Source organism: Achroia grisella, unplaced genomic scaffold, assembly GCF_030625045.1.
Source record: "Achroia grisella isolate CSIRO2021 unplaced genomic scaffold, CSIRO_AGI_Agris_v1 utg1240, whole genome shotgun sequence".
Lineage (NCBI taxonomy): Eukaryota > Metazoa > Arthropoda > Insecta > Lepidoptera > Pyralidae > Achroia > Achroia grisella.
The window spans coordinates 719,410-745,271 of NW_026712603.1; the positions used below are offsets into that span (position 1 = coordinate 719,410).

General features: G+C 32.9%; 1 protein-coding gene across 1 annotated transcript in view; it reads left to right on the forward strand.

Moving 5' to 3' along the window:
* Window positions 1-25,862, forward strand: part of LOC131854576 (E3 ubiquitin-protein ligase SH3RF1) — a 47,672-nt gene that overhangs the window by 6,006 nt on the left and 15,804 nt on the right. The window contains exon 3 of the mRNA XM_059205692.1: window positions 25,396-25,569. Within this exon, the coding sequence (XP_059061675.1) occupies window positions 25,396-25,569 (174 nt within the window). The remainder of the gene's footprint in view (window positions 1-25,395; window positions 25,570-25,862) is intronic.

Genomic DNA, 25,862 nt, shown 5'->3' on the forward strand with positions numbered 1-25,862 from the left:
GCTATTATAGAAATGTTTAGTAATGCTATTTAATAAAATTGTATGTTTTTAGTTTGTACATAATAGTAGCAGTAGTAAATAGAGAGATTAGATATAAAAGATTTGTCATCAAATAAAACTGTAGGCCTCTTGAAAGAATTTGCTACTGGCTCCACGCTTACTTAATACGGCTCTGCTAGTAATGACTAAATAACAAATGTATAAATATATGCTGGTGGTCATTCTGGCTAATTTTAAATTTAAAAATGATCACATTAAAAAATAATAAGATCTGAGTTTCTTGTCAGTTCTACTTATGCTCTGTCAATGCTCTCCAAACTGACTGTAGTTTTTGACATACCATAAAGAGTCTGTAATAAACATGCATGAATAAAGATGTTTTGATTTGATTTGATATATACTAATTATCAAATCTAGTAATAATCTCAGTATGCTACGTAGCTATTATAATTAATTATTATATTGTTGAACTTAATTAAACGTTCCAAATTGAAATACGTTGCCAAGTAATTTAATGAAAATAAAATTGATTATAACAGACGTTCTCTTTGTTTCATATTATCCTATCTACATTGAGTGAAATTTTATGTTATTATTATAGCAACGTGTTAATTAATCAACAATAGGTTGTATAACAATATGTCTTGTATACTATATAATAAACAAAGTTCTCGTAAACAATCTCATGTTAAGTTCCTGAAATAGATTTGTCGAGAACACGATGCAGTGCATAGAAATGGGATGGTAATATTTTTAGGGTTGCCGACGTACCAGTTTTTATACACACGAAATCTTGAATATGTAATGCTGAATTTATTTAAAAGAGTAACACACAAGTATCTTGTTCGTTCTTTTTGTGATGTGAAGTTCACTCATTCGGAAAGCAGACCATTAATAATAATAATAATTAATTTAAATTAAATTATCAGTACACATACTAAATACTAACAACTTTCCTTAAACTACGTATACTATATAAATCGAGACCATTCCGAATGAGTTGTAGAATAAAAAAATATGACTGTTAAAAATTCTTATATTAAGTTTATTTGAATAAAGATTATTTCTATTTTCAGCTTCTAATACAAAACAATATTTTGAATACGTTAAAAATATAGCAAGTTTTTTTTATTATATCCACTATTTTTAAAATGTATTAAATACATATATTAATTCATATTACCTTAATGGGAACATTCCTATTATATATATTTCTCATTTTGCCTAAACAGATAATATTTTTTTCCTGAAAATATATGTCTTTTTATCATAAAGCTATATTCTGGTGTCTCTGCCATACTAATTTTTGTTTGAAGTTGACTTATTGAGATCTTTTTCCTTATAATAAATTGTTTATTATAAGAAAATAGGCTTCAATTTGAATGGGGCCACCACGTGAAAGAACTTGTTCGTTTTAAAAAGAAATGTATAAGAAAATTATTGTCCTTTATCATTTTTTTTTCGATTACTTCCCAAAGAAAGCAAACTAGTTAATTCACATGCTCATGGTAAGCAGTAACAGTCACTTATTAACGTAAACTATCTTAAACCCAACAGACTGCCATGTATTACCCATGTTACCACTACACATGCACCATCTTTCCTAACAAGGTATGAATAAAAAAATGTGTATATAACACTGTTTAGGGTTACAGTGTAGGCCTTTGTTACTCACTGAATAGGACGTGAGGACATCAGTGTAAATACTACCGGACACTACCGAACACTACCGGACTAAACACTACTAAACACTACCGGACGTAAATACGAGTGAAAGATTGTATAATACGACATTTATCTTCCGAAAATTTTACTTCATTATTGAGGGAATAATGATGGTACTATTAAAAAAAAGTTTAAAAACTAACTAGGGACCCGTCCCGGCTTCGCACGGGTATTTAACAAAAACTGAGTCGGAGCTTACTAAGAAAAAGTATGTTATGAAGAAAGTTTAGATATTATTTTTAAACTAAACTTTTGTTATTATTGGAAACAAGGATTTTCCAAATTGGCAATCGGTCCAGTAATTTCGGAGCCTATTCAATGTAAACAAACAATCAAATCATTCCACTTTATAATATTAGTATGTTTTTAAAAGTCGGGTTACTGTTTAGGCCTGGTTCTGGTTCCCGGTACTGTTTAAGTACCGGGAACCAGAAATATTCTGTTCTGAAATTGGTCTCGGTGGTATACCTAACGGTTAATAGGAGTTTCATCAAATTCTTTATACACCTTATTCTATTTTGTAAATATAGGTACTTATTATTATTACTACGCGTAAATAAATAAGGTGCAAATGAGTATTGTCGTGCCGCTTTCCTTATCAGGCGTAATCTTATCAACCAAAGTTCGACGTAGTATACACGTCACGCATTGCTTGGTGTGATCTCATGTCATCTGTATTTTATAATACTATCGTTATATTTTTTTTTTAATTTGAATCCGTATATCGTGTCAAGGTAAATATAAATGTTGTATATATTTACAAAACAATTGATTTACAAAACACCCAGAAAAATATATACAATTATAATCATGAATATAAAATGTATATGTATATTGTGTTAGACTAGATTCTGTGGGTATAGGTATGTGGTATAGGTATGTGGCGCTATACCATCACGGTCATCAAAAGAATTGACTACGAATTGAAACTCTTGGCCAGAAAATCTTAATAGTGTTTAAAAATTGGAGTTGAAAAACTATACTTTTTGGCAGTTTTTTTTATATCAGGACAACTCACATAGCTCCATCTAGTACCGAGCTACGCAGAGGTTGTGTTATGGATAACACAATTATACTACGGGTTGTGATACAAACAATTATACTCATGAATACAAATTAGGGAATGCTGTAATTCGAGATACCGGGATTAGAAATATCAATCCCGCGGGATCCGGAATTTTCGGGATCCCGTCTAAATTTAAAAAAATTTGAATTCAGATGACTGAAAAAGCTAATAACTACTTGTTTGTGATAATGAGGTTAACTAAAATAACATATTACTCGAAAGAAAATAAAAACCTTTATTCTTTAATCTTACCAACTAAATAATAAAACGGTGTGCTAGATCTTATTTCAAGGGAATTAGGAGTGATTTTGTCTTTAAAAAACAAAGTAATAGTTTCATCAAATATGGAACCGGCTGAGAATCCGACTCAGCATCCAATTATAGCAAACCGCCCCCTTGTTCTTCAAATCCATTTCTTTTTTAATGGTAGATTCTAAGCACACGGATATACAAAAGGACTTTTAGAATCTTCTTCCTCTTGACATTGTAAATTCAAATCTTCTGCAATCATTGAAAGAGGCAAATCATCTTCGATTAGTACTGCCGTATTAATATCTGCTTGGTTTGGTTCTTTACGATATAATCGTGTGATTATATTTTTTATTTCTTTTTCATCCCGTCAATCTCGAAGTTAATGATGCGTCGGGATTGATCCCGAAAAAGTAACGTGTCATGTTTAACAAATGTCTGTACAGTACCAAGAATCGAACCCGCGACCACCGAGCGGTGTGCTATCCTGTCTTTCATATATCAAATATGGAACCGGCATCCAGCATCCTAGTACCGTGTTCTTCCCCCACAGTAGCACACGGTTAACAATCTCTTCCTCTGACATTGTAAATAAACACCGGGCACTCTATTGGTCCATTTAAACTATCAGCTTTGACTCATAAATTTGACACACTTAATGACATCCTACTCATATATACTATTACTAGCTGACCCCGCAAATGTTTTATGGCAAAACAGCCATATAAATTAAAATCGCTATTAAAACATAGGAGTTGGTAATAGAAGGGTGAAATTTAGGGTTGTAAGTATTTTTTAATGCCAGAAATATAATAAATATAAATATAAAAAATTAAAAGAAAAAGAATTTGACCAAAAAATAAAAAACAACCCCTATCAGTTTAGGGTATGAAAAATGGATAGTAGCCGATTCTCAGACCTACTGAATATGCATATAAAATTTCATAAAAATCGGTCAAGTCGTTTCGATATTTTTCGAGAATTTTATATATAAGATTAGAAATGTGAAAAAGTGCTTGTTTGTTATCATTTCACAACTAAACAATAGAACGACTTGTTGCGCTTTTTTATGGATGATAATGTAATGGTTCATCTGCCTGCTCTGACGGTTTACGCTGGCGGGGCATCAGTGGACGATGATAAGATAAACAGGAAGTCAGGTCAGTTAGCCCATCGTGGCAAATTCACCAGGAATATATCACGACAGTTTTGAGGGAAAACCGCGTGGAAGTTAATCTGACATTGTACATTGTAGCCTACTGTGGACCTATGTAGACTACTGATCCCATTGATCACATTATTAATAATCAGCTTCCCCCCAAACAACTAAAGTTATGAATGATAGTTTCCACGGGAGAATCACGTGGAGGTCAACCCGACATAGAACGTTGCTAGTAATGGGGTTATTAATACACATTTATAACAATTCCCTTCCCCCCAGCAGCTAATGTTATGAATAATATAGATTTAAAAAGTGATTCAGCATAAACTAAAATGTAATTATTATGTAGCTCACTATGAACCCTAAATGGCATAATGCTAATAAAAGAAAAATAAACAGAAATTGTTAATTCACACCAACTTATATGTACTTTTGCGATAATGATAACAAAAAGTGACGCGCGACTCAAATTTGCACTGTATTACTTTTGTACGAGAGTTGCTTTTTTGTATTATTTTAGACCTAATCTTCTGTATGCATATAGTTATACTATTATGTATTCCGTGATAATCCATATTTAATCAGGTTAATCTCAAAATTGAACCATCACCCATCTGTATAAACATAATTACGGTTGTATGTACAACAAAATCTGTTCTGCAACAAACTCCGCCTTTAGATTAATTGCAGTGCGAAGTTTTGTTTGCCACATTTTTTTCTTATATTTTATACTAGCCGCGGTTTTACCCGCGTGAAATTTATAGCCTACATGTTTTTCCGATACATAAACTATATTACTGTAAAGTTTCATTATAATCCATTCTGCAGTTTTTGCGTGAAAGAGTAACATCCATCCATATTCACAAATTATACTATTATTACAAATCTTTACTTTTCTCGGCTTGTTCTGTACTATATCACGCATGTATTAAACATATAAACTTTCCTCTTGAATCACTCCATCTATTGCTGAAAATAGCTTTAAAGTTCATTAGGTAATTTAAAAAATATGAACAGTTATCGGCGGCGATTTTGTTTTATACTACTTATATTATATTTGCGTAATTTGTTAGTTCATGTTTATTTTCTCTTTTTATTAACAGTTAGACATTTTAATAACTATAGCTAATAAAAATAGAAAATTATTATTTTCTATGATTATGTTTCCTATTACGTTCGTTTAGTATGACGCGTTTCTAATTTCCTTTCGATGTCATTGTAAGAATTTTTTTTACATAAAAATGTATATGTGGAGTACTTAATGCCTGATAGTATCATTCATTCATTACCAGTCAACCGTCGCGTAGTTCAGAAATAATAAGGCGGTGCACTTTAATAATTAATATAAAAACAGATAAATACAGAACAAATTCTATGTCACGTGTACATGTATAGGTCATAGACATCAATTTATTGATCAAAGTTGAACGGCACGACATCGATCCTTAAATTATTTCTCCGAATGTACTTTAGATACGGATTCTTCCTCGTCTGAGTGTTATTGCCCCATCAAAGTGACGAGTTTGGCTCACTATTGACTCATCCGAGTTTTCATACCCTTATCGAGGAGTGGTATATATAAAAGGATGACTGGCGCTTGATAGCTCGCTAATGTGAGATCAAGAGTTGGATGTTTGACTCTGTGTTGCTTACAGAGTAAAGTTAGTCCTCTCATTCATAAAAACTAAAACTGTCTACACATCGATATCAGCGATGTTAGGAAGCTCCGTAACCGTAACTGGAACTATCGGATATCCGTTATAAAAAAATATTCGTAATCGTAACAGAATCCGATATTATCCGAAACTAAAAGTTTCGGATAATATCGGATAGGGACGGAGCCTAATTGAGACATGTTATGTAACTATTTTATTGCCTATTTGCATTTTACTTTTGAAATTCCTTAAAAAAATAATATCCGTAACCGAAATTATCCGAAACTAACGGATAATCCGAAATAATTTCATATCCGGATCCGTATCCGTATCCGGTATAATAATCATTCCTATATCCGAAACCTATCTGTATCCTATATTTCATACCCATAACATCCCTGATCGATATTAACAAAGTGGCCTACTTATCCACATATTAATACATAACAATAATAGTATCTATATATGAATATAAGTAGGTATATACATACATATTCTGCTTCTTCTTTATCCCATTTATTTGTGGTCCGGGTAATATGCTTTTTCCTTCCAGTCATCCCTGTTGGCAGTCATCTCATTATTTACTCCCTTTCTTACCATATCAATTTTAACACAGTCCATCTCTATTTTCGGTTAACATTTGCATATTGCAAAAAATATATTTCATTGTGGAAACGTAGTATACATTCTAAAAATAGCAAATTTTTGTCACTCGCATTTATGTTAAAATATAATACTTACAAATTTTTTAATTATACGTAACTTCCGAGTCAAAAGAAACTAATAAGTCTTACCTTTTTTAAAAAGAAATTCTGTATCGATCTCCAGCTTGCATACAAAAAAATCAGTATCATAAACGGTCCATTCGTTTAGGAGTTAGACAGACAGACGTACAGACATGTCAAACTTATAACACGCCTTTTTTTGCGTCGGGGGTCAAAAACGATACAGTTTAATAGTAAAGTTTATTAAGACATTTCTATAAATAAGCCTGTTAGTTACTTCTATACTTAAGTCTGTTATTTATCTTATATTTATATATATATATATATTTATCTTATATTTACCTCAACACTGTGTAGTTTATTTTTAATGTAACTCTATAGCTTCATAAACGCAAAAGAGCAGAAAACTCAAAAAAATAACAAGTTTCTAGCATTTAATTTATTCAGTTTTGGACGATCTCCGCTAGTCTAGACTGGTTCCGAAAATAAATACTAATTTTTAGATGTTCTGGGTCTTTGATCCTTTGTTATCATAGGTGTTTCAACTTTGTATGGAAGATTGTATTACCAATAATAAGTATATTATATATCTATATTAATATTTATATAACAGGGTAGGTTGTATAGGGTGTACAAAGTCGAAGACTGAAGTTCATTCGTCATCTATACATCTACACATATAAATAAAATTGGAGTGTCTGCTTGTAATATTGAAATAACCGTTTTTTACTACATGCATTTGAATATATACGGTACATACACCAAAATAACATTTTTTGCAATTTTTGTCTGTCTGTCTGTTTGTTCCGGCTAATTTCTGAAATGGCTGGACCGATTTTGACGGGACTTTTTTTGGCAGGTAGCTAATGTAATAAGGAGTAACTTAGGCTAATTTTTTTTGAAAAATACAGTTTAATTCCACACGGACGAAGTCGCGTGTAGAGCTAGTTACCAATAAGTGAAGTGGAAAATTTAATATAATTTTTAAAATCTTATCTCTGATATAATCTATCAGATTTTTGCATTTGATAGCTCAATTCTTGAGCAAGGTTGTACTATTCAATATTACGTTATGTATTCTTTTCTTTATGTAATTGTGACGGCAAACCAACTGACTATCAAGGAGTTACGCCTGATGATAAGTGGCAAACGTAGGTCGTATACATTGACAGCATCATGTTTATCATGTCATCATATCACGTCATAATTGGCTACAACTAAAACATACTACAAAGCAAACTGGTTGGCGGCTGAAATAGGTGAGACTAAGGTGATTTGTCGGCCTCGGTGGTGTAGTGCTTTAACCACTTTACTTCCGATCGTCGCGGATTCTATTCCTCGCACGGCACAAACATTTCTATTCATGAGTATGATTGCTTGTGTCGGTCTGGGTGTTTTCTATGTATAATATGTTTGTATTGAGGAAAAAAATATCAATGTATTTGTATCAGTTATCTAATACCCATATCACAAGCTTTAGCTAGCTTAACTTGGATCTAGATGGCGCTGTGTCAATTGTCCTGAGAGTAGTATTATTATTATTATTATTGTGTTTCGCTTTCTCAGCCTTTTTGCTGGGTTATTATTATTATAATCACGTAGACCTCTCATCTCGTACGGTTGGCAACCCTGTGTGTGTGTTTTGGTAACCTTATGTGAATGAACAGAAATGAATTGGAAAGTCTCGTGGTTGTTGAAATTCGATACCAGTATTTGTATTCTGTAAGTGTTTATCATCACATTTCACTCATCACTTCACTCAAGGTACTTTATTCTTGTCAAATATAAAGATCCTACTGAGCTATCGAGTTTGCCTTTATTTCTAAAAAAAATCACTATTGCCTGTTTTACCTCCATCCCGTTCTCGAGCGTGTGACACACACCGAACAGACAGTCACCAATAATATTGCTCTTTTTATTTTATATTTATTTTAATTATTATTTTCACGTACTCTCGAATGGGTTGAAGCTGAAAATCAGTGTTTTGTTCCCTGAACAATGTTCCACGCTGAGCTTCGACCTTTTTGTATTACTACAGATCACACATAATAACACAAACTTGTAAATCTTATGTTGTATTATGTATTATCTATTTTTATGAACATGTTGTGTGTGATTAGCAACAAACAAATAAACGATATATCTATCTATCTATCGAGTTTTACAGAATACCAATGTAGAATCTCACCACGAATTCCGCTTTCGAATTCGTAAGTGATGCTTACAGAATAGTTTTACAGTTGTGTTTCTATATATCAACTAAGTCGCTCTTGACGCGTGTTGAATATAGTCCCATATTTATATCGTTCCCTAATTAATGTGGAAAGCCTTTATGTATATGGATTCAACATTGAATATGAAATGAAGTCTTTGATTACCGACTAGCAAGATGTTTCTATAGGGTTTTATTAATATTCAAATACCTATTATTTTTTAAAAGCGTACAAATGACGCGAAGTGGCTTATGTGTTTGTTAATTTTTCTATCTTTTTACTGTTTTCAAATTGATAAGATTTGAAATAAAAAAATAAATTATTCCTTAAAGACCGAAAGTACTTCGGATTTGTTCTAATTTTGCTGTATGCGAGATGTACCCTTGATATTAAGAAGCTGAAGGGGAGTGGATGGATGAGGAGGGTGGAAGATCGCACATGGTGAAGGCATTAGGAAATGCCTATATCTAACAGTGAATAGATACAGGCTGAAATGATGATAATGTATGGGCATTTGCCCCTTGCAAATTTAACTCCGACCTCCCCATCTCGTATAACAGTCGTGAATTTATATCTCAATTTTCCTGTATTTTACGGACATACCGTTTTCCTTTCGATATAGGCAGTTAATTGTAGAAATCGTTTGTGATATTGTAAAAGTTACATTGATTTCGAGTACGTTTTCTTAATTGGGTGTCTATTCAGAATGTCGCCAATTTGGTTTATGTAATTATGTGCTTTCTAAGAAATTGATTTGTCCGTTTTTCCATTATGTATTTGCTTTCACAATTTTCCATTTATGGATGGTTTCTTTTATAATATACTAGCTACCCGCCCGGCTTCGTACGGGTGTACGTGTATTATAAATATAAACCATCCACTTGAATAACTATCTATTGCATAAAACTGCATTAAAATCCTTTGCGGACTTCAAAAGATCTAAGCAAACAAACAGCAGATACGACTTCATTTTGTACTATAAAAATATACATACCACTATAGTGTCAAACTAATGTTAGTTTTGGGCTATCTGATGGAAAACAGTTAACGTAGTAGACGTTTATATACTGAAACACCAGGGGAGTAATGTGCGTGTCTTTTGACTCTTAAGAAACCTTAAAATAGAATATATATAATAGGATAGAAGTTTTAAAAACTTTATGCTGTAGTCTCTAGTGAATACGTCGGCAGGATAGTTCATGCGGATAACTCAGAGGAAAAACCTCTGAAACCTCACTGTACTGTTGATGTTGAATTATAGTTAGTTAGTTAGTTAATACACAATGTAAACAAACTAAAAAAAATAAAAACAGATGACTTTCTTGCCAGTTCTCCTGAATTGAATTATATTCTTCTGTATACTAAACTGGACGGTAGGAAAAATTATTAATAAAAAAATGACGTTCATCGGCGGCTAAAATGTCCAACAAGAATAAATGATTTTTATTTGATTTGATTTGATATCATGGATAAACATTATGTAGTCATCTCTGTTCTAATATCTGTCTGTGTGACGCGTGCGTGGGTATATGTAAGTATAGTCTACATATTCATCCATCATCTTTCAGGCCATTAATTGAGGTCAGCTTCCATTCTGATCTTGATGCAGTCATCTCACTTGGCACGGCACAAATATTCATATAATATAACAGAAGAAATCACGTCATAGAGCAAGTTATGTATAGACCTATATCAAAGAGATTCTCATATATTTCTATAGGTTGGTTGTCTTGGTTTAACTTATATTGATATTTATGTTCTCTTAAAGATTTTATCTTGATCAATTAAGGTCGCGGGCAGAACCTGGTTGATAATATTTTTATTAAAAGTAAATAATAATAATCTCTCAGGACAATTAACACAACGCCATCTATTTTAGAAATAGAAATAATCTTTATTCATATAAACTCATTACAAGCGCTTTTGAATAGTCCTACATTGATATATTCTCCAGCTAAGCAGAACTTGTGTTATGGATACTAGAAAACTGCTATAAATACACAGATAAACTTTTTTTGTAAATACAAAGAAAATACTAAGGCCGGTACAAGCAATCATACTCATTAATACAAATGTTTGTGTCGTGTGAGAAATCGAACCCATGACCATCGGAAGTAAAGCAGTGTGCTAAACCGCTAGACCACCGAGGCCGTCAGATTTTGTTTGCCGATACACATTTTGGATTGAAACACTGAGGCGCGGTCCAGGCGGTGCGTTAGAGAATTCGCTTTGTGCGAATTTCAAGAACATTATCGAATCTCTTCAGATAGCGTACCCGTACAATAATACCTATATGACATGTCAGACAATAACGTATTGTTAAATGGTATATTGAGATGTCATTGAATTTCTCGGTCGCAGATTCTGGTGTATAGGCTGACTAGATAGTTTTAATACTTATTACGAATATATCTCTCTGTTCGACCCATGTTTCCAGTCGGGTCTCCCTGTATATCTACGCCAGAGAACTCTGTTCTGTTCTGTACATATTACTATTATATTTATACATATAATAAGAATGTTACTGATATATGAATAGGAATGAAGATATTATCTTGATTCCTATTTATAGGAAGGTGTTACATATGAATGTGGATGGTTATAAGAGTAGAGGAAAAAGGAATGGGACTGTGTGAAAGATGATATGTTAAGAAAGGGAGTAAATAACGAGATGACTACGAAAAAATGATGGGATGAATGGAAGAGAAAAAAATACTACGCCGACCCCAAAAAATGGGATAAGGAAGAAGCAGATGAATAAGAATGTCGCCGATTGCCATCTGACAATCGTTTTTCGTCTGAGACTTTGTAAACGTAATAAAATCCGGAACAATGTTGTTCATATATACGAGTATATAGAGCTAAGGATAATATGTACATTATTAATTTACAAAAAAAGTGTACGTAAGTATTTATATCAGTTATCTACTACAATAACACAGGCTCTGTTTAGTTTTGGATTAGATGACGCTGTGTGAAATATCTTGGGTTATTTTTTTTTATTTATTATAATGGAATGGGTCACCCGTCTGGCTAACGGTTTACGCTGCCAGGTCACCAGTGGAGGATGATAAGATGTGCATGAGGTAATGTCAGTTGGCCCATCGTGACAAATTCAGCAGCTATTTTTCACTATGGTTTGCAGGGAGGTTAACTTGACTAAGTACATTGTTAGCGATGGTGTAATTAGTTACAGGTCAGATTACTAAGAATCACTTATCCTCTAGAGGTACCCAAACATTTTTGTGTCGTAGACCCGTTGCCATATTTTCGGTTTTGGGTAGACACCCCATTCTTACCTGGTACTGATTTTTTGTAAATTTCTAATTGTACAGTTTAGTGTTAAAAACATAAAGTAAAAACAACTAGATGACCGCTGTAGTAGACCCCTTGCGTTTGTCATAGATCCCTGGGGTCGATATAGACCACTTTGGCAATCACTGCTCTAGAAGATGGTTACACATACGTTCAGGTTGGCCGTCAGTTGTTTGATTTCATTCCGGTTATATGTAAAAATACCGAATAATTGTATTCTATTGTTGCTTATCTATTATATATATCTAGATGATTCATTAAAGACATTGTATTAGCGATTAGATATTTCTGGATACATACCAATGATCAAGCGCGGTGACGTGTCGGTAATAGCTAATACTATTGGACTATGTTAAATGTTTGTCTACGCAATAAAATTACGATGTAGGTATTTTTCAGTATTCGTTATGTCCCTATTCAGAGACCTTGTCTCCCTTCACCCAAGTGCGATAGGAATACTTAAAATCATAAATTTCCCGTAAATATTTACGTTTCTCTCGTATTCATGTAAAAATAAAGCTACCTATCTTTTTTGTTATTCTGGAAATTAATTGTAAATCCAAAGTCTTGTAATATTTTATACTGTATTTTATTGTGCGTGTGAATGAGCTCGATATAGGTCTTTTTTTTTAAATTGGTGTAATTCTGTAACAAATTATTTAAAGAAAATCTGACTAGTATGAAACGTTGTTGTTAATTGCCTTATCCTAAAAAAATCATCGAGTTTAATTAGTTATTGTAGAATTACAGAGGGGTAGGGGACATACAGCCTTATTAAAGATGTAGTGATGTGTTTATATTTCGTAGGGGTCAGTGCTAACCCTTCTGTCACCAATTGAGCTACCTTTCCAATTTGCGAATGTTTTGTGTATCCTGTGATTAGTTATTGTCTAGACATAATGTTTCTCCTTAAATGTTTATATAAAAAAAAACGATTTTTAACTTTTTTTTTTATAAACATGTAAATAAATAGGTGTTAAGAAAATAAATTAATTGTAAATAAGTTATAATGTATATATATACATATTTTTTGTTTGTATATGTGTTTATTTGTCATTCCATTACAGTTTGTATAGCTTATTAATTGAAGTATTTTCTATAAGTACATTTTAACCCTTATACACAATATAGAACTATCAGGTACTAAAACATGTTAGCAAAATCGATAACTTTGTCTTACGGCATGTTTTATTAGCATATAAATACACTACTTAATTTATATTATTTTGTTTAATTCCACTACAATATAAGTCAATAAGGAGTGAAATGGACTTCCATAAAATAACACCTAATTCGATAGAAAACTTTACAAAAATACAATTTAAAACTGTTAAAAATATGCTATTTCTTGTTTAGTTTACTTATTGGACAAATAAGACGACCATAACTTCGAGATAAAACCCAGCACCCTCGCGGCATGGCTCAGACGACTCCGAAATAACCGATGGTTAGGGAGGGGTTTATAAATAACATGTTTACTAACAAATTTAGTTAATTAATCATTAATGGATGTCTAAATTTTAACATTGAACAGTAAAGTTTATATGGAACTTGATTTTATATTTTTTTATGATTTGTTTTTCTCTATGGTGCATGGTAACAGATAACGTAAATATACTATTGTGTTGTCTTATAACTTTTCGTTATAAATCTTTTAAAGGTCTCAAAATTGATTCTTGAGAAACAGCAGGGTTTGGATTTCAAGCTAAATAAAAATATAACTTATAAAATATATAATATACTGTTAGAGTACTGAGATGAGATTAGATTAAATACGATCACTAAAGTATTAGAAAATAAATCATTTATTTATTATTTTGTTAACGAATGCTTAGAAATATTAAAATTACTTATTAAATCGGTTTTCAATTACTTACTTGAAGTGGTGGCCTAGTAGTGTACTTGAGGTGGTGGCGATTTTTTTTAAAGGATGATAATGGAATGGTGCACCCTCCTGCGCTATTTATTAGCCCAACGCGACAAATTTACCGGGAATGTATCACGATGGTTTCCAGGGGGAACCGCGTGGAGGTCGATCTGACATCTCCCCCCAGGTGGTGGCGATCAAGTCGCTGTGCCTTATTACCGATGATCTTGAGTTTGATTTTTAGTAGTAAATGTTTTTACTTATTACGTACGTTCGTCGGGTCAGTTAGTTGTGTAATATATAATAACCCATTTAGTTAATTAATATAATATAAATATTTTTTTTTTATTTGAAAGTATTTCTAGAGGTTTCCGAAGGGAGTTGAAGTATTTGACATGTAAGAAGTCAGTAGGTATGTGAATGAAACGAATATGATTCAGCAATCGTGCCGACGTCGTATGGATCAATAATTGGCCCACTTACTGAGCTGGTATTTAAAATTAATTTAAGATCGAGGGCTGCCTTCTTTAAACTACTTTTAACCTTTATACAAATGTAATATTTAGGTAATAAGCTTAAAGTTTTTGTAAATTGGGCGAAATTTGATAAATGTCAAGTAAGTGTAGAGTCGCCAACAGTCCTGTTTTTCCCAGGAGATGTCCTAGTTTTTGAAGTGTCCTGTGCAGTCCTGTATAGTCATTTTGCAGCGTCATGGGTTTTTTTTTAATTTGTATAAACTTGTATATACAATTTTCTATCGTCTCTCCTCTACCCAAATATTGTATATTGCTAATGAGATAAGACCGCCTTTTGTACCTTATTACTTCTGTTTATGTTCTTTTTAATTTACTTCTGGTGTAATAAAGAGTAAATAAATAAAAATTTGACGTCCTCGGTGGTCTAGCGGTTTACCACACCGCTTTAAATCCGATGGTCGCGGGTTCAGTTCCTCGCACGGTGCAAATATTTGTATTCATGAGTGTGTTTATTTGTACTGGTCTGGGTGTTTTCTATGTGTATTATGTATGTATTAAAAAAAACAAATATCTAAGTATTTATATCAGTTGTCTAGTACCCGTAACACAAGCTCTGCTTAGCTTGGGACTAGCGATGAATTAATAGGGTTATTTATAAAAAGAAAAGATAATATTATTTATTAATAATAATTGCAGAATTTCATATTCAGTTACAGTGAAATAAATTTAAAATATAATAATACACTGGACAAACGATGATACTTATTTATATAAATATTTTTACCGTGCGAGGAATTGAAACTGCGACCATCGGTAAAGCGGTTTGCTAGATCACCTAGGCGGTCGTAATAAAACTGTACAGTGTGAAAAAATTAAGTGATGTCTGTACATTAAAACATCTGAATATGAATATAAAATGGTAAAAGGTACAACCCTGGCATATAAGAAAGAGTATCAAAAATAGAGCGGCCTTACGAGGGCGTTGGTTGTCGCGTGGTCTTGTGCATGTATGTACATTGTGTTTATTTTGGTATAACAGTCTGTGTTATACCGAGACATTGGAGCTACTGACAAATTACGTATGTACTGATGTTTATTACGTAAGTTGAGTTGACTCAGTAGAAAGAACAACACTTTTCAATATTTAATTGGACTTCTTGGTTACATTTAAAACCAAGAAACTCGATTTAATTGGCTTGAAATTTTTAATTAAAATGTTCTTCGATGGTATATACACAGTTGAAGGCCATCATTAAATACGTTATACTGGGGGAAATAGAATTGTTAGTAATGTAGACTGATGATCTTATGATGATTGCTAGCACAATGTACAATGTCAGGTTGACCTCCACGCGGTTCCCCAGGAACCGTCAAGACGAATCAAACGAGCCCAAACTCGATGGGGATGCGTCGTTTAATTACGGAGTTCATATAACTACCTTCCAGCTCCATCATCAGATCTGCACTATGTCATAATAATATTGCATTGTCATCCGATTTATACATGCATGCAAAATTTCGGCTCAATCGGAAACCGGGAAGTGGATCAAATTTAACTTACAAGATTTGATTACAGACCGACAGACAGACAACGTGACTCACCTGTCATCGCATTAGATATACCACGAGTAACACATGACAACGTAATGTCCGTTGTGCTGGTCATGGACATAGGTAAAGATTGTCATTTACTATTAGTTGAACGGTCAGTTTGTTTGCCATTGCCATTATATAAACAAAAATGGCAACCCATCAGGTGTACCTCGAGTGACATATGACAACGTAATGTCCGTTGTGCTGGTCATGTACATAGGTAAAGATTGTCATTTACTATCAGTTGAACGGATTGTCATTTACATTATATAAACAACATTAAACGGTCAGCTTACTATCTTGTTTGCCATTATATAAACAAAAATTGTCATGACAACACAGTTAGTTATTTTCGCTTGTTTGCCATTCCATTGTCATAACACAGTTAGTTATTTTCGGTTTATCACAAGTCAACCTTCAAATAAACTTGTTGGTCCAGAACAATAAGTTCATACGAAGGTTGAGATAAAATTATTTATATTTTACTGATAATAACAGTATCCGACCAAAAATCGCATCGGCGCGGCGTCTGATACCTTGTAACTGCACATTGTTAAGCAAGGCACTTGCTAACAATTTATGTCTGGAGTATTGAAATGTATATATACATAGCGTTACTGGTTATGTCGACCTATTCCTAAGGGCGTATAGTTTACATAATTTCTGACTGATTTCACTATGATACACCCTATCCAAAATCTAACCGAACTAACATTTTAAATTCTTATTATTTTTTTGTAAAGTATACGCTCTTAACGGGAATAGGCCGACTTAACCCTGTATATGGAACATTTGACATTTCCAATTGAGAAGCATAAAACTTAGACATGTAACTGCAACTCTACTGCAATGTAATATAAAGCTAAAACGATTATTTAAAAGAGCAACATGCAAGTTTCTTTCTCATTCTTCTTGTGATGAGACTGCTTTCCGAATGGGCGGTAGATTAAGCGAAGGATAACTGTGACTACTCAAACGTTGTTTATTGGAATAAAGGATTTTCTATTCTTGATTCTTCTTCTAATTCCAAAATACTTCGATAACTCGCATGATGCAAACATTTCGAGTTTGTACCGTGCAAGATTTATCTTATCTTAAATAAATACATTTATATTAGTCTGTGTTTATTATATGTATATTATGTATATATTTATAAAATAATATCTAAGTATTTATATTAGTTGTCTAGTATCCATAACACAAGCGCTGCTTAGCTTGGGACTAGTTACTGCTGTGTGAATTGTCCTGAGATATTAATTTATTTAAATATTGTTTAAATATAGAGATAGACTTTCTAAAAAGTCATCTGTGTGGGTCACCTTAGTCTCACTTACCTCAGCCGCCAAGCAGCTTGCTTTGTAAGCTGTTTCGGTTGAGAATCGAGATACAAGCATTGGTATCGGAGGAGCATAACTTCTTAGGCCTCCAGAATGTCAACACACGAATGGCATCACTGGTGTCATATGATAATGTGGTGTTTGTGGTAGTGTCTGTTCGTTTATACAGATGATAATAGAAAGAAAACGATTTTTATGTTTCCTCACTTAACTTTACTTAAGCAAATATAAAAGTAGATTACTTTATAAATATATTTTATCACGTTATCAATAACAGTCGAGCCCGATTAAGGTTGCTATTATAGTACGTCTGTTAATTAACATGCTTTGATAAGAACCAATATTGAATACATCAATTTAGACGTGTTTTTATAAATTAGAACCTTGGTTCTAATTTATAAACTCTTGAGTTACTGGTGTTTATTGCTTGAAAAAGAATTTTCGATCACTTGCTTTACCCACGTAGGGCGTATAGAGTATGCGTCAGGAATATAAGAAATGAAATATATAGAAAAAGTTTTTAAAATATCCACACATTAACTTAAAGTTTAATTTGCTCTGGAGTCCATATATGTACATATATACCTACAAACGGTCTTAAAATCATTATTATTAAAGTTAAAATCGACACAATAGTTTTATTTATATAGGTTCTTTAGTTAATGCATAATATCTTTACGCTTCAGTTTGTATATATTATATAATCCTGCTATAATACATTTCGCGTAATCATCTTTGTACGCGTAATTGCAGAAGACAGTTCTGTTCCCGCGATTTCCTCCGCGTGGAATTTAACTTTACTTTTCTAAAATAATTATATGTATAGATTTTAAGACCTTCTTAACCTGTACTTCACAAATAAAGAATTTGAATCTAAATTTAAGTCTACTTTTTATCAATTACTATTTGTTTAGATCCTTTGGTGTTTAAGGAGTATCTATCGATACATGTTCCAAATATGTTAACGATACAGATTTCCATGAAAGATATTTTCAGTAGGTATATACGTAATACATAATTCTTATCTCATTAATTAAATTGCATATCACTGTAGCCTTATCATTTCTTTGCGTGCATAATGCCTGAATACATATTGTAATAATTTCTACATATACATTGCGAACTAACAAATATAAATATGGAGCCATCCAAATATTAACTACATACGTTAGGGAGTGGAACTAATGTGATGTAACTTTTAAAAATCTAATATATCTAACTAGTAGACTAGTAATTTTTATTATTAATAAAATTAGTTCAAATTTTAAAATAATGTGACGTCACACTAACGATAGGGGGTAGTCACATAAATGTGACTATCTGTGACAAGGACAGGAGGGGTCAAAAATCACGAAATTTGTGTGACATTTATGGATTGTGTTGATGATTGATGAACCCAGAACAGAACAAAGTTTGTATAAAACTTTGTCAATTTTAAATCGATCGGGATGATTTGCATGCATAAAGCTACTATGACGTAGGCATCCCCTAAGAAAGGATTTTGATAAATTCTACCCCTAAGGGGATAAATTAACGCGAAGCTACGGGCAAAAGCTAGTTAAATATTAAATGCATACCTTCATGTTTCTCTCAACGGATACAAGTCTAAGGATAATAGACAAAACATCATCTAGTCCCATTTTAAACAGACGTTCACTTAATGTTATTTATTTGTAAATAAATAAATATATAATAAACAACTAGGATTATATTGTTCCTCTTGTGTGATAAACGAAGACCTTCAAAAGTAAGCCGATCTAAATCTGAATCCTGTCACTGAGAGCGTCATGAAAAGATCTTGCAACGGTGTTTTCTTAATTTATCTGTTATGACGGCCAATGGTAGATGATAATAATAACAATAATAATAATGCACCATTAGTTTACCTATTTAGTTACCAGGAAACATAGATTTAAGTTGAGTGTAAAGTTAAGTCTACATCCCGTTTCTGCGCCGAATGTACGCGTTACTAATAAGCCATGTAGCGCATTACCGAAGAAACACTAATGTACAATACATAGTACACTTATTTTACCTCTATACTTACTACTTACATACTACAATATACAAATATATTATGTAGCGACACCTCATCATATCATATATAACACTACAATGATGAGGTGATAACCACCGCATTGCAACAACATTAAAAAGGAGCAATATATAACAGTCGAAGTTAGTTAGCTAGATAATCAAATGGCAGAAACTTACGCAATACATATAAGAACCCTGATAACCGAAACTAGGTATTACACCTGTGCTATGGATAAGATGAGCATGAAGTGATGTCAATTAGCAAATAAATTTATCTCGATGATTACCAGATGGTTCTACTTCGAGGACGATCTGATAGGTTACTCAGATTGTGGCAAATTCATCAGAAAGTCTCAATGGTAGCTTTGCGTGGAGAGTCGACGCGATAGGGTAATTTACAAGCAACGAGGTCAATAGTCCCCATAAAGGGGAAGGAATTGTTAGTAATAGAGACTATAACTGCGAAAGTAGCTAGTTAGATCTTAGTCTAGGTATAATGCTGTCTTTATATATGAATATTGAGAGGATTTTTATCTTTATCTTTATGTACCCGTATACGTGCTATTTATGCATGTATATCGCGATATATTCACCTTGACTCACAAACGAATTGTATATATATTATCTGTATTAAAATTACGATAAGATAATGCGCATCATTGGTGGACACTTTCTTTCGATTTGTATGATTTATAGTTTGTATAAAAAATATTTTCTCTCTCATTCACTCACGGCGAGTACGCCCGATCAAATCTGATTTTGAGGGCTCTTTTAGTGTTGAATATTCAAGCTAAAGCTGCTTAATGTCATCCTATGGCCAAATAGGAGCGGAACTGCAATAAAATGATGCAAACGTGGAATATATGCCGCAGACGGAGTTGCGTGGGTCAGAGCTAGTACCAAATACTGGGATAAAGCCCAGGAATTGATAACGTCTACTGTTTTCCTTATCGGTACTCTGTATGAGTCAATTCCATATACAGCTCGCCACAGACGTTACTAATATTCTCGTTAACTCCAATTAAAGGCGTTCGTCGCATTACGTAGGCCAAATTAATTATACAATTAACCACAACGATTGTGAAGATTAAATTTCAAATTCCTATATTTGTTTGTAACTTGGCTAACCTTGTTACATTGAATATGCTCTAAAATTATTTCTACTATATATTTTTTAATCTATATTTGTTTGATAGTTTGAAATTTCTGATAGCGGTGCGCAATTAAAAATAGGCGTAGAGTGTGACCGTTTTTTGTTTTTTAAATACAGTCTTTTATAGTTATATCTACATAGTAAATCTCACACAGCTTTGTCTCCATCAATGACGGCCGCGTTTGTTTAGTTTAATACAACGTCGTAGGTTCGATTCCTCACGCGGTACAAACATTACAAATGTTGTTCATCAGTATGATTGTTTGTACCGGTCTGGTTGTTTTATATGTACCTATTTACAAAAAGAAAAGTATTTACGTTTTTATATCAGTTGTCCAGTAACACAAGTTCTACTTAGCTTGGGACTAGTTAGCGCCGTGTGAATCGTCCTGAGATATTGTTATTATTATTGTTAATCCACAAATCCTCTGTCATCCAAATATTGACTAGAAGTAATCCTCCTCTATTGGGATAAGTCCGCCATTGTATTGTACTAATTCATTTCCTAACAACTTTATCTCTGTAGCCTTAAGATTTATAGTACAGTGAAGTGTTACCAACAAACATTAAACTTTCTTGCAGTATTTATTTTTCTTAATTGAAAGTATATGTTGATTATTCAGTTAGAGTTCTTACTCTATCTGTCTATCTAAAAATTCTTATTTTTATTTATACATATGTATATATCGATATACACAGTATAACTAACTACATGTCTTTAACAGATTCTACGGTGAAATATCGGCAAACCACAACTTTACTTATATTGTGATCGATAAAAATCGATCATAATATAAGTAAAGTACTAAATAAAAAGAAGCACATAACCCTGGACAATAACACAGGTCACTAGACAACTGCTAACACAGATGTACTAGACAATTGATATATTTACATATTTTTTTATAAATACCTACATAATATACATAGAAAATACCCAGACCGATACAAACAATTGTACTTATGAATACAAATTTATTTATGTATATATATAATATATAGTTATTAACATTTTGAAGTGATATCTAAATATATATAACTCAAAGGTGACTGACATAGTGATCTATTAAAGCACAGCCCAAACCACGGGACGGATCCGGCTGAAATTTGGCATGCAGGTAGATGTTATGACGTAGGCATCCACTAAGAAAGGATTTTGACTATTTCTTATTAATTCTTATCTTTTGATAAAATAGGGGATGAATGTTTGTATGAATCTTTGTAAATTTTAAACCGATCGGGCTGAGACTTTGCATGCGTAAAGCTACTATTACGTAGGCATTAGGCAAAAAGATTTTGATAAATTCCACCCCTAAGGGGATAAATTACCGCGAGCAAAGCCGCGGGCAAAAGCTAGTAATGTATATATCACTTCAAAATGTCAGGTCGAAATTAGTGTACGTAACCAGCACAAGCGGTCTTTACCTTTTTGATTCAAAACCCTAAAAATATCGCATACCGCATACTCACTCACTCACTGCCCTTGGGTATGAAATTAGTGTTCCCTTATGTGATTAAAAATAGTCATTTGCCTCTTTCATATGACACATGTTGTTATTATTACTGTCTCTAATAAAAACATGAATGTAAAAATAAAATATTGAATAGGGATGTACGATAGAGAAATATTGATGTAAGTAACATATTTCTATCGATCTATGTATTTTCTAAATTTGTATAAGTGTAATTCTGTGTGTTTTGTAAGAGTTTAAATAAAAATTAAATTTATAATAACATACATAAGAATGTATGTTAATATAAATATCGAATAAGACGTCGATGTTTGTCTAATATCGATCAACGATGTTCCTTATGGGTGTTCTGGATTTTTGTGGCTCTAGTAGGGTATCTAATAGTATCTAATGTCTAATAGTTTAGAAACATCGACATTCGATATTTATAATAAAATATAAACTTTTAGTTTTTTTAACCGCACATATGTAGTTTTTATACGCTGACCGACATACAGATGATATTGAAGACTTAACACATTGAACAATATGGACCATCCCTAACATTGAATAATTTTTTTATAATACAGACATGCATTCACTAGCATTAGTCATCTAGTTATAAAACACGTGATGCACATTATCGTGTCCATGTGAATTACATGTCTTTATAAAGATGTTATCGATACAATGTGTTAAAATTAGTACCACATTAATATACATCATAATGTGATAACGTGATGAAATTATGGGTAATGTAAATCTTTACATAGTATAAAATGAAGTCGCTTTCGCTGTATGTTCGCTTAGAGTATCAACTACGCAACGGATTTTAAAGCTGTTTTTAGCAATAGGTAGAGTGATTCAAGAGGAAGGTTTTTTTTTGATGATAATGGAATGGTGCACCCTCCTGCGCTAACGGTTTACGCTGGCGGGGCACCAGTGGAGGATGATAAGATGAGCATCAGGTCAGGTCAGTTAGCCCATCGTGACAAATTCACAGTTTCCAGGAGGAACCGCGTGGAGGTCAACCTGACATAGTACATTGCTGGAAATAAGATAATCAATCCACATTACAAACAATCCCCTTTCCCCCCAAGAGGAAGGTTTAGGTATATGTATAATACATGTACACACGGATCCGGGGCGGGTAGTAGAAAATAAACAGTAAAAAGGTTTTTATTTATTCATAAAATTTGTTTAAAATTGAGAACTCTGTGTTCTCTAGCAATCTCATTTTGGTTTTGTTGTTTATTCTATATATTAGTAGTAGCTGACTCGGGAAACGTCATTTTGCCATATAATTTAAATTCGGTATTAGAAATGGGGATTGATGGTAGAAGGATGGAAATTATGAATGAAATGAAAAACGGATTGTAAGTATGTATGTAATGTCGAAATATACAAAAAAATATAAATTGGTTAAAGTGAAAGACAGTTACACGAGAATTTTATATATTAGAAGATAATAATAATAATAATAATAATCTTTAAGATATTGACAAAGTAACAAAAGTATGTATTTAAATTGTATTCCTTGTGTATATTTATTATAAAATCTGGTATTTACTAAATCTAATAAATGTTTTTGTGAGGTAAAGTTGTATAATGTGTCGCTAGTTGCGGTATATAATATAGTTAATGATATGTGTGTATGTGTGTGTGTGTGTGTGTGTGTGTGTGTGTGTGTGTGTGTGAAATGACTGTGAGTGTGTGTAAGGAATTTAGATACTACCGAAAATCTCTTGTCCATCCCACCAAAGTAACAAATCAAACAAATATATAAGATTAGCTTAATCTATCACCCCAGAACAGACAACAAACCTTCGGTATCCTCATACGATAGGGTTAATAACCACTTTAATAACAATTTTTTGCATTTTATTTTGCTTTTAGGATATATATGAAGCTTCTTGTTAATATTGTTGTACAAATTCCCAAAAAGGGAAAAAAATAATAATTTATAACTCACGATTTTCGTTTTTTGTTTATAGTCAGAGAATTGTATAAAGTTGACGATTGAGGACTGATATATTTTATCTAAATGTGAATCTCTGCGCCACTTCTAACGGTTTCAGAATTGCGGGGAACCACCCCAATATATTAGATATTCAGTATAAATTGTATTGTATATTTATTATAAAATCTTATATCTATAGTATAGATAGATACCACGGTTTTAATAGTATAGGTTCTATACTAGTAAAACCATGGTATTCGAAATAATAATAATTTATAACTCACTTTTTTGTTTATAGTCGATTGTTTTGGATTGAACCTATTTTATCATGAATCTTACCGCAATATATTAGTCACACCCGCACCTAAATGGGTTAGACCATTTCTGAGATAAACGCACATACAATCAGACTTAATGGGGATTAGCGGCCACATCGCTAACAATCTACTGGGGGGTTTATAACACCCCCTAGCCCCCTCCTCATCCCCCTCATCCCTCGCACTGGGAACCATAGTGCCTAATTCCTGTTGAATCCGTCACTTGACCTGACGTCATTCACATCCTATCATCTTAGTCAAAGTATATCGTCAGCGCAGGCGAATACCCCAACAGTTACAATTGAGAGAGACGAACTTAGCATTCTATGGATTCACCGTCCGGGAGCTGGGTACATCGCATGGCAGAGAGGGGACTCCGAGCAGTTCCCGGGATTTTTAATATGGGTGTAGGTTTAAGGGGCCCCCATACCGATGTACATCAACACTCACCTTCACCGCTCTTGTCTCTCCCCCTTCCCACCCAAATCTGGTAGAAGTGCAGCTTTAGATACATGAAGTTATTATTAAACGCAGTGCCAAATCTGGTAGTAGCCTGCTACTGCAGCTTTAGATACATGAAGTTATTATTGTACAAAGCAGTAGATCATTAGGTCAGATTTAACAGAAACAGAAACAGATTTAATTACGGGAGTTTAATAACCTACATAAATTACTACAGCTATAATTAACATAATATCAGATCCTATTATAGTTTACCTCATGAGGCATGTAAAATTAATGTGTCAGTATATGTGTGGAATATTAGTAATTTATTGAATTACTATAGTTAATGTTATTTTTACCTTAAAACAGCGGTGCACAATCTGTTACATCAACAACCCAATTAATAATTAATAATTTACAAAACTTTATTAACACATTGACGGACAGTATAATCCTATAGTTTTTTTCAAATAGAATTTACCCCTGATGAGCTAAATAATAATTGAGAAAAGCTACTAAAATTTTTGCAATATCGTTACCATGAACATCCAACTTACAACTGTTACGTCTTTGTAATATTACAATATTATATAGTTTATAAGGAAGTACCTACATTTATTTATTAAAAATTCGGTTGTATTTCTTTCCAGGTCATAGTAGAGTCGCACAAAGAGCTAAGATGTCCGGAATGCAGAATCCTGGTCGACGTGAAGGTGGAGGAGCTACCGCCCAACGTGCTCCTCATGAGGATCCTCGAGGGCATGAAGAATGCGCCCCGGAAGAGTGGTCCCAGCCAGCGGGGTCAGCGAGCTGGACATTTGCAGGTGAATATGTCAAATAATAGAAGGTAGTATTATAATAATAATAATACATATACATACACACATACACACACTCTGCACTTACTTGGTTTCGGCCCGTAAGTGTGGAGAAAACCAGCAAAAGCTGAGAAAAAATAAATAATGATAATAATAATAATATCAGGAGAATTCACACAGCGCCATCTATCTAAAGCTTGTGTTATGGGTACTAGATAACTGATACATATACATAGATATTTTTTTTTTTTGTAAATACATACATATTATACATAGAAAATACCCAGACCGTTACAAAC